The sequence below is a fragment of the Bombina bombina genome, chromosome 6 (assembly GCF_027579735.1).
Source record: "Bombina bombina isolate aBomBom1 chromosome 6, aBomBom1.pri, whole genome shotgun sequence".
Lineage (NCBI taxonomy): Eukaryota > Metazoa > Chordata > Amphibia > Anura > Bombinatoridae > Bombina > Bombina bombina.
Window position 1 is genome coordinate 239,853,425 of NC_069504.1, and position 16,871 is coordinate 239,870,295.

The window sequence follows — 16,871 nt, forward strand, 5'->3', positions numbered from 1 at the left end:
GGCAGGCACTGTTTTAGACACCTTATTCTTTAGGGGCTTTCCCAAAGCATAGGCAGAGTCTCATTTTCGCGCCGGTGTTGCGCACTTGTTTTTGAGAGGCATGGCATGCAGTCGCATGTGAGAGGAGCTCTGATACTGATAAAAGACTTCTGAAGGCATCATTTGGTATCGTATTCCCCTTGGGTTTGGTTGGGTCTCAGCAAAGCAGATACCAGGGACTGTAAAGGGGTTAAAGCTTAAAACGGCTCCGGTTCCGTTATTTTAAGGGTTAAAGCTTCCAAAATTGGTGTGCAATATTTTCAAGGCTTTAAGACACTGTGGTGAAAGTTTGGTGAATTTTGAACAATTCCTTCATGTTTTTTCGCAATTGCAGTAATAAAGTGTGTTCAGTTTAAAATTTAAAGTGACAGTAACGGTTTTATTTCAAAACGTTTTTTGTACTTTCTTATCAAGTTTATGCCTGTTTAACATGTCTGAACTACCAGATAGACTGTGTTCTGAATGTGGGGAAGCCAGAATTCCTATTCATTTAAATAAATGTGATTTATGTGATAATGACAATGATGCCCAAGATGATTCCTCAAGTGAGGGGAGTAAGCATGGTACTGCATCATTCCCTCCTTCGTCTACACGAGTCTTGCCCACTCAGGAGGCCCCTAGTACATCTAGCGCGCCAATACTCCTTACTATGCAACAATTAACGGCTGTAATGGATAATTCTGTCAAAAACATTTTAGCCAAAATGAACCCTTGTCAGCGTAAGCGTGGATGCTCTGTTTTAGTTACTGAAGAGCATGACGACGCTGATATTAATATCTCTGAAGGGCCCCTAACCCAATCTGAGGGAGCCAGGGAGGTTTTGTCTGAGGGAGAAATTACTGATTTAGGGAACATTTCTCAGCAGGCTGAATCTGATGTGATTACTTTTAAATTTAAATTGGAACATCTCCGCATTTTGCTTAAGGAGGTATTATCCACTCTGGATGATTGTGAAAATTTGGTCATCCCAGAGAAACTATGTAAAATGGACAAGTTCCTAGAGGTGCCGGGGCTCCCAGAAGCTTTTCCTATACCCAAGCGGGTGGCGGAAATTGTTAATAAAGAATGGGAAAGGCCCGGTATTCCTTTCGTCCCTCCCCCCATATTTAAAAAATTGTTTCCTATGGTCGACCCCAGAAAGGACTTATGGCAGTCAGTCCCCAAGGTCGAGGGAGCGGTTTCTACTTTAAACAAACGCACCACTATTCCCATAGAGGATAGTTGTGCTTTCAAAGATCCTATGGATAAAAAATTAGAAGGTTTGCTTAAAAAGATGTTTGTTCAGCAGGGTTACCTTCTACAACCCATTTCATGCATTGTCCCTGTCACTACAGCCGCATATTTCTGGTTTGATGAACTGATTAAGGTGCTCGATAGTGACTCTCCTCCTTATGAGGAGATTATGGACAGAGTCAATGCTCTCAAATTGGCTAATTCTTTCACTCTAGACGCCTCTTTGCAATTGGCTAAGTTAGCGGCTAAGAATTCTGGGTTTGCTATTGTGGCGCGCAGAGCGCTTTGGTTGAAATCTTGGTCGGCTGATGCGTCTTCCAAGAACAAGCTACTAAACATTCCTTTCAAGGGGAAAACGCTGTTTGGTCCTGACTTGAAAGAGATTATCTCTGATATCACTGGGGGTAAGGGCCATGCCCTTCCTCAGGATCGGCCTTTCAAGGCAAAAAATAGACCTAATTTTCGTCCCTTTCGTAAAAACGGACCAGCCCAAGGTGCTACGTCCTCTAAGCAAGAGGGTAATACTTCTCAGGCCAAGCCAGCTTGGAGACCAATGCAAGGCTGGAACAAGGGAAAGCAGGCAAAGAAACCTGCCACTGCTACCAAGACAGCATGAAATATCGGCCCCCGATCCGGGACCGGATCTGGTGGGGGGCAGACTCTCTCTCTTCGCTCAGGCTTGGGCAAGAGATGTTCTGGATCCTTGGGCGCTAGAAATAGTCTCCCAGGGTTATCTTCTGGAATTCAAGGGACTTCCCCCAAGGGGAAGGTTCCACAGGTCTCAGTTGTCTTCAGACCACATAAAAAGACAGGCGTTCTTACATTGTGTAGAAGACCTGTTAAAAATGGGAGTGATTCATCCTGTTCCATTGAGAGAACAAGGGATGGGGTTCTACTCCAATCTGTTCATAGTTCCCAAAAAAGAGGGAACGTTCAGACCAATCCTAGATCTCAAGATCTTAAACAAATTTCTCAAGGTCCCATCTTTCAAGATGGAAACCATTCGAACTATCCTTCCTTCCATCCAGGAAGGTCAATTCATGACCACGGTGGATTTAAAGGATGCGTATCTACATATTCCTATCCACAAGGAACATCATCGGTTCCTAAGGTTTGCATTCCTGGACAAACATTACCAGTTCGTGGCGCTTCCTTTCGGATTAGCCACTGCTCCAAGGAGTTTCACAAAGGTACTAGGGTCCCTTCTAGCTGTGCTAAGACCAAGGGGCATTGCAGTTGTACCTTACCTGGACGACATTCTGATTCAAGCGTCGTCCCTCCCTCGAGCAAAGGCTCACACGGACATCGTCCTGGCCTTTCTCAGATCGCACGGCTGGAAAGTGAACGTGGAAAAGAGTTCTCTATCCCCGTCAACAAGGGTTCCCTTCTTGGGAACAATTATAGACTCCTCAGAAATGAGGATTTTTCTAACAGAGGCCAGAAAGACAAAGCTTCTGGACTCTTGTCGAATACTTCATTCCGTTCCTCTTCCTTCCGTAGCTCAGTGCATGGAAGTGATCGGGTTGATGGTAGCGACAATGGACATAGTTCCTTTTGCGCGCATTCATCTAAGACCATTACAACTGTGCATGCTCAGTCAGTGGAATGGGGACTATACAGACTTGTCTCCAAAGATACAAGTAAATCAGAGGACCAGAGACTCACTCCGTTGGTGGCTGTCCCTGGACAACCTGTCACGAGGGATGACATTCCACAGACCAGAGTGGGTCATTGTCACGACCGACGCCAGTCTGATGGGCTGGGGCGCGGTCTGGGGATCCCTGAAAGCTCAGGGTCTTTGGTCTCGGGAAGAATCTCTTCTACCGATAAATATTCGGGAACTGAGAGCGATATTCAATGCTCTCAAGGCTTGGCCTCAGCTAGCGAGGACCAAGTTCATACGGTTTCAATCAGACAACATGACGACTGTTGCGTACATCAACCATCAGGGGGGAACAAGGAGTTCCCTAGCGATGGAAGAAGTGACCAAGATTATTCTATGGGCGGAGTCTCACTCCTGCCACCTGTCTGCTATCCACATCCCGGGAGTGGAAAATTGGGAAGCGGATTTTCTGAGTCGTCAGACATTGCATCCGGGGGAGTGGGAACTCCATCCGGAAATCTTTGCCCAAGTCACTCAACTTTGGGGCATTCCAGACATGGATCTGATGGCCTCTCGTCAGAACTTCAAAGTTCCTTGCTACGGGTCCAGATCCAGGGATCCCAAGGCGGCTCTAGTGGATGCACTAGTAGCACCTTGGACCTTCAAACTAGCTTATGTGTTCCCGCCGTTTCCTCTCATCCCCAGGCTGGTAGCCAGGATCAATCAGGAGAGGGCGTCGGTGATCTTGATAGCTCCTGCGTGGCCACGCAGGACTTGGTATGCAGATCTGGTGAATATGTCATCGGCTCCACCTTGGAAGCTACCTTTGAGACGAGACCTTCTTGTTCAGGGTCCGTTCGAACATCCGAATCTGGTTTCACTCCAGCTGACTGCTTGGAGATTGAACGCTTGATTTTATCGAAGCGAGGTTTCTCAGATTCTGTTATCGATACTCTTGTTCAGGCCAGAAAGCCTGTAACTAGAAAGATTTACCACAAAATTTGGAAAAAATATATCTGTTGGTGTGAATCTAAAGGATTCCCTTGGGACAAGGTTAAGATTCCTAGGATTCTATCCTTCCTTCAAGAAGGATTGGAAAAAGGATTATCGGCAAGTTCTCTGAAGGGACAGATTTCTGCCTTGTCGGTGTTACTTCACAAAAAACTGGCAGCTGTGCCAGATGTTCAAGCCTTTGTTCAGGCTCTGGTTAGAATCAAGCCTGTTTACAAACCTTTGACTCCTCCTTGGAGTCTCAATCTAGTTCTTTCAGTTCTTCAGGGGGTTCCGTTTGAACCCTTACATTCCGTTGATATTAAGTTATTATCTTGGAAAGTTTTGTTTTTAGTTGCAATTTCTTCTGCTAGAAGAGTTTCAGAATTATCTGCTCTGCAGTGTTCTCCTCCTTATCTGGTGTTCCATGCAGATAAGGTGGTTTTACGTACTAAACCTGGTTTTCTTCCAAAAGTTGTTTCTAACAAAAACATTAACCAGGAGATTATCGTACCTTCTCTGTGTCCGAAACCAGTTTCAAAGAAGGAACGCTTGTTGCACAATTTGGATGTTGTTCGCGCTCTAAAATTCTATTTAGATGCTACAAAGGATTTTAGACAAACATCTTCCCTGTTTGTTGTTTATTCAGGTAAAAGGAGAGGTCAAAAAGCAACTTCTACCTCTCTCTCTTTTTGGATTAAAAGCATCATCAGATTGGCTTACGAGACTGCCGGACGGCAGCCTCCCGAAAGAATCACGGCTCATTCCACTAGGGCTGTGGCTTCCACATGGGCCTTCAAGAACGAGGCTTCTGTTGATCAGATATGTAGGGCAGCGACTTGGTCTTCACTGCACACTTTTACCAAATTTTACAAGTTTGATACTTTTGCTTCTTCTGAGGCTATTTTTGGGAGAAAGGTTTTGCAAGCCGTGGTGCCTTCCATTTAGGTGACCTGATTTGCTCCCTCCCTTCATCCGTGTCCTAAAGCTTTGGTATTGGTTCCCACAAGTAAGGATGACGCCGTGGACCGGACACACCTATGTTGGAGAAAACAGAATTTATGTTTACCTGATAAATTTCTTTCTCCAACGGTGTGTCCGGTCCACGGCCCGCCCTGGTTTTTTAATCAGGTCTGATAATTTATTTTCTTTAACTACAGTCACCACGGTACCATATGGTTTCTCCTATGCTATTATTCCTCCTTAACGTCGGTCGAATGACTGGGGTAGGCGGAGCCTAGGAGGGATCATGTGACCAGCTTTGCTGGGCTCTTTGCCATTTCCTGTTGGGGAAGAGAATATCCCCACAAGTAAGGATGACGCCGTGGACCGGACACACCGTTGGAGAAAGAAATTTATCAGGTAAACATAAATTCTGTTTTTACTATGTTTTGCCCCCAAAATGGTGTAATCTCTACCCAGCATGCACTAGTGCCATGTATACCTGTCAGTCACTCATGGATTCACTTCTGGCACATGCATGAGAAGCACAAGCATCAATGCCAATGTATTCAATATTCATTAAAACTGCCATATACTGCAAGTCTTGCTGTATAGGTTAAACTAGTTATTCTCCTGCTTATGTTGTGTAGTTGAAGACTTTTTTTAACTTTTGATCAGATATATTTATTTACTGTTTGTCATAGAAACTTTATTTTAATTTGCTGACTTTTGTTTATTAAATGTGGCTGTGGCATCATAGCTAACATCCACTGAGGAGGACAAAAATGTGTAATTGACTAAAGCTGCAAAGCCAAAGCTAACAGCTGTGAAGTCAGATGTGGTTACTGCAGGTGGGACAAGGTCAGTGCGCGTCTGGTGGGGGCTAGTGAAGTCATAAGCTCTATTATATATTTTCAGATCCATCACCCAAAAGGTATATTCCAATGCAAAAATGACTCCATTTTAATGTATTGATGTGTATAAGTTTTGCATTACTGACGCTAGATAACTATGTATTAAGCGGCAGCCCCCAAAGAGTTAAATACCTGCTCAGAAAAAGTGTTGCAGCTCTTGATGAGGAGACCCCCAGTGAGCCAATATAAAGCAGCAGTAGCATGAACCTCCAATCACAGTTTGTGTTCTGCTGGGACGCGGAAATTCTAACAGTGCCTGAAAGGTTCTTAAAATATATGTTACATGCATAGTTATCAAGGGTGTGTAACAAAAATGGCATGTTCTAAAGATTTAGGGCATGTCATTTAGAATGTTGCTTTAAGCAAACTTATGTTCAAAACAGGATATGTTAAAAATACATAATCTCTTTACATAAAAATAACGCCCCTAAAAAAACTTCATTAACCTCAATAGGGTGTTTCTGAAAATCCAGAAGCTCCTGATATCTGTTAACATTCGTTTACAGGCACAAAGCTGACTCTCTTCAGGTGTTTTTAGATAATGTTGACTCCTACTTAGTGAGCTAAATAAATGAGTCCGCTCTGCTTCAGTCTCCCTTTAAGCAAATATACGTCTTAGTTTTATAAATCTGCTTTAACATAAGGTAAAATAAGCTGTGTTCATTATAAACTCGCTACCCTTAGCAAAACACTTAGCTCCTCTCTGGATCCTGTTATTCCTCTATGCAGGGACAGGTGTGAACATCAGATGCCTATTGGGGAGAGAGGTGTGAATTGGCCCATCTCCCTGTAAGCTCTGCTCTCTCCCTCTGCATTCAGACTCTTCATCTCCGTGTTCCTAGACCTCAATACATCACCTTAACAGGGAACAGGTCTACTTAATGTAACATAATACATTATGGTACATGTTGTTATAAATATAACATTCTATTATGACAGATATAAAATACATTCACGCAAGCTATACAGGGAGTGCAGAATTATTAGGCAAATGAGTATTTTGACCACATCATCCTCTTTATGCATGTTGTCTTACTCCAAGCTGTATAGGCTCGAAAGCCTACTACCAATTAACCATATTAGGTGATGTGCATCTCTGTAATGAGAAGGGGTGTGGTCTAATGACATCAACACCCTATATCAGGTGTGCATAATTATTAGGCAACTTCCTTTCCTTTGGCAAAATGGGTCAAAAGAAGGACTTGACAGGCTCAGAAAAGTCAAAAATAGTGAGATATCTTGCAGAGGGATGCAGCACTCTTAAAATTGCAAAGCTTCTGAAGCGTGATCATCGAACAATCAAGCGTTTCATTCAAAATAGTCAACAGGGTCGCAAGAAGCGTGTGGAAAAACCAAGGCGCAAAATAACTGCCCATGAACTGAGAAAAGTCAAGCGTGCAGCTGCCAAGATGCCACTTGCCACCAGTTTGGCCATATTTCAGAGCTGCAACATCACTGGAGTGCCCAAAAGCACAAGGTGTGCAATACTCAGAGACATGGCCAAGGTAAGAAAGGCTGAAAGACGACCACCACTGAACAAGACACACAAGGGTATAAAAGAAGAAAATCTAATGACATGGCCTCCTTGTTCACCTGATCTGAACCCCATTGAGAACCTGTGGTCCATCATCAAATGTGAGATTTACAAGGAGGGAAAACAGTACACCTCTCTGAACAGTGTCTGGGAGGCTGTGGTTGCTGCTGCACGCAATGTTGATAGTGAACAGATCAAAACACTGACAGAATCCATGGATGGCAGACTTTTGAGTGTCCTTGCAAAGAAAGGTGGCTATATTGGTCACTGATTTGTTTTTGTTTTGTTTTTGAATGTCAGAAATGTATATTTGTGAATGTTGAGATGTTATATTGGTTTCACTGGTAAAAATAAATAATTGAAATGGGTATATATTTGTTTTTTGTTAAGTTGCCTAATAATTATGCACAGTAATAGTCACCTGCACACACAGATATCCCCCTAAAATAGCTATAACTAAAAACAAACTAAAAACTACTTCCAAAACTATTCAGCTTTGATATTAATGAGTTTTTTGGGTTCATTGAGAACATGGTTGTTGTTCAATAATAAAATTAATCCTCAAAAATACAACTTGCCTAATAATTCTGCACTCCCTGTATACATTGAATGTGACTTCTGATTTAAAATGGCTTTATGTAAAAATATGCTCCTTCAAGCTTGTACATTCTTTCCCTTGACTGCCTTTTCCTTGTGAGTGAAATTTTAAAATTAATTTGCACAATAGACTTTTTTTACTGACTATACTCAAAGGGATATGTCAGATATTTTTTCATGGTTCAGATAGAGCATGCAATTTTAAAAGATGTTTCAATTAATTTCTTTAACAAAATTCACTTGGTTTTCATGGTATCCTTTATTGAAAAGCATACCTAAGTAGGCTCAATAACAGTAATGCACTAGTGGGAGCTAATGCTAATTGGTAGCTACACATATGCCTCTTGTCATTGACTTACAAGATGCATTCAGCTAGCTCCCCGTAGTGCATTGCTGCTGAGGAGCTGGCTTTAACTATGTGTTTAACCCCTTTACAGGGATTAAACATATAATTATGTGTAAATAATAGTGTATAAAAAATGCTTGTATTTAAACCACACATACTACTTATTTTATCTACAACCTATTTACTCCCTTAGTAAGTACTCTAAATATCAAGCTACTGACTTCGCCTACTTTCTCTAGATCAGCAGGACTGATCAATAATATTAGCTGGACGAGCCTATAATCTCTACACACACCCTGATTTCTTTACAGTTTCATTTGCTCTCCTCCTCAGCTTAGTGACATTATACAATCAGTGCTTTATTCCTTGAAAGTCTTCTTTGGCATATATTCTACCCACAGTATCTATTTTACTACCTCCCCCCCCTGCTACTACACCACTCTATAATATGTCTCCTAGCTTTAGGAGAATTAAAAAAGCGGTTTCTCTTGTCTATACCGCACCTCCCTCCGCCCCTTGATACCCATCTCTAATCCAAAGTGCATAATAATACGGAACCCACCTATTTTAATCAGACTCCTGGATCTATCTGACTTAATATGGTTCCTACTTAATATCATTAAGGAGGCTTGGATTTTGGATTATAGTACCTTTTTTCCCTTATCTACTTTAGTAATTTATATAACTTATGAGTAGTCCTGTGGATTCATTAGTATTCCTAGTTATTACCCCTCATGTCCTATGTTGTAAGAATCTTCAGGACCTCAGGAACAAAAATTGCTATTAAATTTAAAAAATAGAGGTTTATCATTGAGATCCAAAAGTGGTCTCCTTGGTTACAAGTCCCTTCTTTCGCTTCATTATTTCCTGTTACTTTTGTTGGCCCAAGAGTAATCTATTATGCCATATAGAAGGTTCCTGAAAGATTAGCATCTTACCTGTTTAATGTTTGCAAACTATGTGAATTGTTGGTTATACGTCTCTTACATGTATATTTTATTACTCCAGTACAATTGTAGCCTTATCTCATGTGACATAAGAATGTGTTATTATGATCCATGTATGTCTTTAACTAAACCTCAATAAAAATATTATAAAAAAAAAAATGCTTGTAAATTGCCGCATTTAAGATCAGTGCTAGTGCAGTACCGCCTCTGTTCTCACACGACTTGTCAGTCACCCCCAATTAATGAATTTGCTCTGATTAAATTCCACCACTTCTCAGGTGGCAGAGGGGTTAGGAACCTACTGTCTTATGACCACAGGCTGCAATGCTGACTCCTTTTATTGATTCATATTTGTTAGGTGTTGAAAGTGAATTAGGAGAAATGGATCACCCACATATAGATACTGAGGCGTTAGTAAAAAGCCAGTGCTTAAAAAAAAAACACCTTCCCCGGTTTTGTAAAGTAGAACTAGCCTTAAAGGGACATTTTAAACACCTTTACTTAGAATAATTTTCTGTAGTCTTGCAATAAATTAGCATAATGGTTTAATGTTAAAACTTTCTGAATATGTTTTTTTCAATAGCCAGAAACCATCCCCCCACCCGTTGCCTTATTTGGTGGATAATAGAAATAGGTACCGCAAATAGGCTTGTGAACTCTGCAGTGTTCCAATTCACAAGACTGGAACCCCTCCAATTTTCAGACTTAAAGGACCAGTCAACACAGTAGATTTGCATAATCAACAAAAGCAAGATAACAAGACAATGCAATAGCACTTAGTCTGAACTTCAAATGAGTAGTAGATTTTTTATTCTGACAATTTTAAAAGTTGTCTATTTCTACTCCCCCCTTCATTACGTGACAGACATCAGCCAATCACAAATGCATACACATACCATGTGACAGCCATCAGCCAATCACAAATGCATACACACTAATTCTGTGAATTCTTGCACATGCTCAGTAGGAGCTGATAACTCAAAAAGTTTAAATATAAAAATACTGCACATTTTGTTAATGGAAGTAAAATTGGAAAGTTGTTTAAAATTGCATGCTCTATCTGAATAATTAAAGTTTAATTTTAACTGGAGTGTCCCTTTAACTAAAGTAAACAGAGGCAAAATAAAGAATGAAAATATATTGTAAAGTTGTTTTATTATTCATTACTAAACATTTTATTTTACAATCTCCCTGTATTTCATGTCCCTGTAAAGGCAGTGATTGTCATGTTTATTGCAGGGGACAGTAGGTTGGCTGTAGTACTTCAGTAAACAGCTGGACTTAATAAAGCCAAAAAATGCTTAATGAAAAACATTTGAAACACAAACGTGCAAAATGAGAGTTTAAAAACAAATGAATCATTGCTATTTCCATGCATGTAGCAAAAGTAAAAAAAATATGAAATAATTTCTAAATATTACTTGTGTTTTGTTTAGAGGGACTGGTTTGTATTTCTTTATTTTTCTAATTTTTTTATTTTTTTTTTTCCTTATTTTGCTGTTGTACATTTTTTGTTTTTGTTGCATATTCCTTCTTTTCTTGTGTTTTAGATCACTAAGTAAGTAATGTAGTATGCAGTGTTTTTTTAGCATGTAATGAGCTTCACGTCTCTTTAAAAATAAAGCTTATTGTGACTTTATTGGCAGTGCATAGGAAGGAGCCATGTGAGAAGGGTAAAGCTAATTTAATTTCCTGCAGCTAGTACTGATTTATATTCATATGGGTTTTGCATGGATCAACTATCCTGATAGCATCTGAACATTCCAGCCAGCAACAGCTGACCCAAAGCATTGTGTGCTTGTAAGCATCAGGCTTGGCCGGGGCTGTAACCGTTGCTGGGACTTGCTTGCCAGCATTATTGTGTACATCTCTTCCTGCTCTCTGTCACATTAGGAAGGTGCTGGATGGATGCTCTAGAGCTGGCCTTGAAATGTTCCAGTCTGCTTAAGCGCACCATGATCAGAGAAGGTAAAGAACATGACATCAGCTCAACTGGAGAGAACAGTCACATGAGCTTCTATGGGCTGCTGAGGGCCAGCAACTTGCACAGCAACGAAAACTTCCAGTAAGTAGAGAGGCATTTGTGTTATTAATATTGTGAGAATGGAGCAGGGATCAATATGTCTGCAATATGTATTGTAATCTGTATAGGGTTTTTTTTTTGCATCCTTTCTTCTAGTTCAGTTGGCAGGCTGACACCCTGAGCTGTTTATGCACAGCAAGTTCTGCTTGCAGATGCTGTTTTACTGACCTGCATATGCAACAAATTGCACAACTTCATGTGTATGTGCTGTAATTTGGCACATCTCGTATTACCAAATGCTAACATCCCTTGTATTTCAGGCAATATAACCTTAAAGGGACACTGAACCCGAATTTGTTCATTTGTAATTCTGATAGAGCATGCAATTTTAATCAACTTTCTAATTTACTCCGATTATCAATTTATCTTCGTTCTCTTGCTATCTTTTTTCGAAAATGAAGGCATCTAACCGTTATTTTGGTTTCTGTACTCTGGACAGCACTTTTTTATGGGTGGATGAATGTATCCACCAATCAGCAAGGACAACCCAGGTTGTTCAAGAAAAATGGGACGGCATCTAAACTTACATTCTTGCGTTTCAAATAAAGATACCAAGATAATGAAGAAAATTTGATCATAGGAGTAAATTCAAAATTTGTTTGAAATTTCATGCTCAATCTGAATCACGGAATTACATTTTTGGGTACAGTATCCCTTTAAGTCCTTAAAGGAACACTGTATTGTAAAATTGGTTCCCACTTAAAGGGACAGTCAACACTTACTTTAACATGTTTTTATATTGAAAATAACAAAACGGAGGTCCGCCTACACTATACCCCTCCTGCCTTGCCGCCTTGCTTCTGTCCTAATCAGCGGCGCTAACTACTCTAATACCCGGTAAATATGGATGCCGGACTCCCCCCACCATTACGTAGCTGCCTTCTTCTTCAACTGATAAGCAAATCAGAATCCAGTCCTCGGACTGAAATTGCACGCGCTTGCAATTTCTGTCCGATGCCTGGATTCTGATTTGCTTATCAGTTGAAGAAGAAGGCAGCTACGTAATGGTGGGGGGAGTCCGGCATCCATATTTACCGGGTATTAGAGTAGTTAGCGCCGCTGATTAGGACAGAAGCAAGGCAGGAGGGGTATAGTGTAGGCGGACCTCCGTTTTGTTATTTTCAATATAAAAACATGTTAAAGTAAGTGTTGACTGTCCCTTTAATGTGTTTACAATTACTTGTTTTGCCAGCTGCAGAATATTCAATTATGGGAAATTACTCCTTTAAACTGAATTTTGTATTCAAACCCCAGCAAGAACATACCAGTTAAAATGGGCTGAACCTCCAGGAATAGTGGACTTCCTTATCTTTTTCTATACACAAAGACCACTTTTTTTTCTCTCTCAGTAAAGGGCAATAATTACGCACAGAAATCTGAATTTTGAATTGCTAGATTAAACCTAAAGGTGCAATTTCCAATACATTTTTAATGCTATTTGACTAGTTTAACAAGTAATTAGGAAAACATTAAAGTGGCAATGTACTAAGGCAAGTAAATAATTAAGAGTTCACAGTAGTGGGAGGTTAATTTCTGCACTTTATCTTGTTTACATAGCTTTTCTATAGATAATACTGTTGTATTCATATTTTCAGTGTAGATTGATGTTTCAACAGGCAAAAAACAATATTTCAAATGACAAAATAAAGGTAAATTAGCTATTTAATACACCCCTGCAGGCAAATGGATCATTGGTGACACATTAAAGTAGAGAAACTTTTACAGTACATTGTCCCTTTAAGTGCCCCGACACATACAAATACTCTTTCTATTGTATTTTCCACTTTATATTATGGGTATGGCTACTCAACAAAAATCTAAATACACATTATTTAGGGTACGTTGCTGGTCGTTAAGGGTTTGCCTAATTGTAATAGTGTGGGTCTTTCCGCGAGCGCCAAGACCGTACTATTAAACAACACACACCAATAGAAAGACCAGCGACGTACCCTGTACATCGCTGGTTTTAAGTGGTTAAATGTTGTCAGGTTGAATGACTTGTGTTTCTTTATTTTTCTAGATTAAACGACAGTGAAATTGAAAGACAGCACTTTAAAGACCAAGACACATACTCTGACAAGTCTGATAAAGACCTTGATCATGATCATGATGAGTCAGACAACGATGGGAAAAGCGAGGAGAGTGACAGTGACACTTCAGAGAGGCAAGAGGATTCCTTTATTGATCCCGACCCAATTGATTCTATTAAAGATACCACCTATGTAGAGGAGGCGCATGAAGAGCTGGGAGAGGTGAGGAGCACTAGAAGCTTCAGTGTTCGAATTGATGGCTTTTGTGCATATTTTGATATCTTACAGTGCTTAAAGTGATGGTAAACTCTCCTCTTTTTAAAATCAGATCTGTTATGTTATTGATATTTTAGATGGTGTTTAATTCATCAGTTGTAATAAAGATGCGCTATAACTTACTTTTTAACCCCTTAAGGACCACAGCACTTTTCCATTTTCTGTCCGTTTGGGACCAAGGCTATTTTTACATTTCTGCAGTGTTTGCGTTTAGCTGTAATTTTCCTCTTACTCATTTACTGTACCCACACATATTATATACCGTTTTTCTCGCCATTAAATGATACCATTATTTTCATCATATTTTATAATTTACTATAAACATTTTTATAAAATATGAGGAAAAAATGGAAAAAAACACACTTTTTCTAACTTTGACCCCCAAAATCTGTTACACATCTACAACCACCAAAAAACACCCATGCTAAATAGTTTCTAAATTTTGTCCTGAGTTTAGAAATACCCAATGTTTACATGTGCTTTGCTTTTTTTGCAAGTTATAGGGCCATAAATACAAGTAGCACTTTGCTATTTCCAAACCACTTTTCTCCAACATAGGTGTGTCCGGTCCACGGCGTCATCCTTACTTGTGGGATATTCTCCTCCCCAACAGGAAATGGCAAAGAGCCCAGCAAAGCTGGTCACATGATCCCTCCTAGGCTCCGCCTACCCCAGTCATTCTCTTTGCCGTTGTACAGGCAACATCTCCACGGAGATGGCTTAGAGTTTTTTAGTGTTTAACTGTAGTTTTTATTATTCAATCAAGAGTTTGTTATTTTGAAATAGTGCTGGTATGTACTATTTACTCAGAAACAGAAAAGAGATGAAGATTTCTGTTTGTATGAGGAAAATGATTTTAGCAACCGTAACTAAAATCCATGGCTGTTCCACACAGGACTGTTGAGAGCTACTAACTTCAGTTGGGGGAACAGTATGCAGTCTCTTGCTGCTTGAGGTATGACACATTCTAACAAGACGATGTAATGCTGGAAGCTGTCATTTTCCCTATGGGATCCGGTAAGCCATGTTTATTACGATCATAAATAAGGGCTTCACAAGGGCTTATTAAGACTGTAGACTTTTCTGGGCTAAATCGATTCATTATTAACACATATTTAGCCTTGAGGAATCATTTTATCTGGGTATTTTGATATAAGAATATCGGCAGGCACTGTATTAGACACCTTATTCCTTAGGGGCTTTCCCAAAGCATAAGCAGAGCCTCATTTTCGCGCCGGTGTGGCGCACTTGTTTTTGAGAGGCATGGCATGCAGTCGCATGTGTGAGGAGCTCTGATACTTAGAAAAGACTTTCTGAAGGCGTCATTTGGTATCGTATTCCCCTTTGGGCTTGGTTGGGTCTCAGCAAAGCAGATACCAGGGACTGTAAAGGGGTTAAAGTTTAAAACGGCTCCGGTTCCGTTATTTTAAGGGTTAAAGCTTCCAAATTTGGTGTGCAATACTTTTAAGGCTTTAAGACACTGTGGTGAAAATTTGGTGAATTTTGTACAATTCCTTCATGTTTTTTCGCAATTGCAGTAATAAAGTGTGTTCAGTTTAAAATTTAAAGTGACAGTAACGGTTTTATTTTAAAACGTTTTTGTACTTTGTTATCAAGTTTATGCCTGTTTAACATGTCTGAACTACCAGATAGACTGTGTTCTGAATGTGGGGAAGCCAGAATTCCTATTCATTTAAATAAATGTGATTTATGTGATAATGACAATGATGCCCAAGATGATTCCTCAAGTGAGGGGAGTAAGCATGGTACTGCATCATTCCCTCCTTCGTCTACACGAGTCTTGCCCACTCAGGAGGCCCCTAGTACATCTAGCGCGCCAATACTCCTTACTATGCAACAATTAACGGCTGTAATGGATAATTCTGTCAAAAACATTTTAGCCCAAATGAACACTTGTCAGCGTAAGCGCGGCTGCTCTGTTTTAGATACTGAAGAGCATGGCAACGCTGATACTAATATCTCTGAAGGGCCCCTAACCCAGTCTGATGGGGCCAGGGAGGTTTTGTCTGAGGGAGAAATTACTGATTCAGGGAACATTTCTCAACAGGCTGAACCTGATGTGATTGCATTTAAATTTAAGTTGGAACATCTCCGCATTCTGCTTAAGGAGGTATTATCCACTCTGGATGATTGTGACAAGTTGGTCATCCCAGAGAAGCTATGTAAAATGGACAAGTTCCTAGAGGTGCCGGGGCTCCCAGAAGCTTTTCCTATACCCAAGCGGGTGGCGGACATTGTTAATAAAGAATGGGAAAGGCCCGGTATTCCTTTCGTCCCTCCCCCCATATTTAAAAAATTGTTTCCTTTGGTCGACCCCAGAAAGGACTTATGGCAGTCAGTCCCCAAGGTCGAGGGAGCGGTTTCCACTTTAAACAAACGCACCACTATACCCATAGAGGATAGTTGTGCTTTCAAAGATCCTATGGATAAAAAATTAGAAGGTTTGCTTAAAAAGATGTTTGTTCAGCAGGGTTACCTTCTACAACCAATTGCATGCATTGTCCCTGTCGCTACAGCCGCATGTTTCTGGTTCGATGAGCTGATAAAGGCGGTCGATAGTGATTCTCCTCCTTATGAGGAGATTATGGACAGAATCAATGCTCTCAAATTGGCTAATTCTTTCACCCTAGACGCCACTTTGCAATTGGCTAGGTTAGCGGCTAAGAATTCTGGGTTTGCTATTGTGGCGCGCAGAGCGCTTTGGTTGAAATCTTGGTCGGCTGATGCGTCTTCCAAGAACAAGCTACTTAACATTCCTTTCAAGGGGAAAACGCTGTTTGGCCCTGACTTGAAAGAGATTATCTCTGATATCACTGGGGGTAAGGGCCACGCCCTTCCTCAGGATCGGCCTTTCAAGGCAAAAAATAAACCTAATTTTCGTCCCTTTCGTAGAAACGGACCAGCCCGAGGTACTACGTCCTCTAAGCAAGAGGGTAATACTTCTCAAGCCAAGCCAGCTTGGAGACCAATGCAAGGCTGGAACAAGGGAAAGCAGGCCAAGAAACCTGCCACTGCTACCAAGACTGCATGAAATGTTGGCCCCCGATCCGGGACCGGATCTGGTGGGGGGCAGACTCTCTCTCTTTGCTCAGGCTTGGGCAAGAGATGTTCTGGATCCTTGGGCGCTAGAAATAGTCTCCCAAGGTTATCTTCTGGAATTCAAGGGACTTCCCCCAAGGGGGAGGTTCCACAGGTCTCAGTTGTCTTCAGACCACATAAAAAGACAGGCATTCTTACATTGTGTAGAAGACCTGTTAAAAATGGGAGTGATTCATCCTGTTCCATTAAGAGAACAAGGGATGGGGTTCTACTCCAA

At 40.7% G+C, this 16,871-nt stretch overlaps 1 protein-coding gene across 4 annotated transcripts in view; it reads left to right on the plus strand.

Annotated features, from left to right (window-relative positions):
* OSBPL8 (oxysterol binding protein like 8) overlaps positions 1–16,871 on the plus strand; it is a 760,079-nt gene that overhangs the window by 686,635 nt on the left and 56,573 nt on the right. For all 4 annotated transcript variants that reach the window (XM_053716764.1, XM_053716766.1, XM_053716765.1 and 1 more), the window contains 2 exons: positions 11,039–11,210; positions 13,249–13,480. In XM_053716764.1, coding sequence (XP_053572739.1) covers positions 11,039–11,210; positions 13,249–13,480 — 404 coding nt within the window. The remainder of the gene's footprint in view (positions 1–11,038; positions 11,211–13,248; positions 13,481–16,871) is intronic.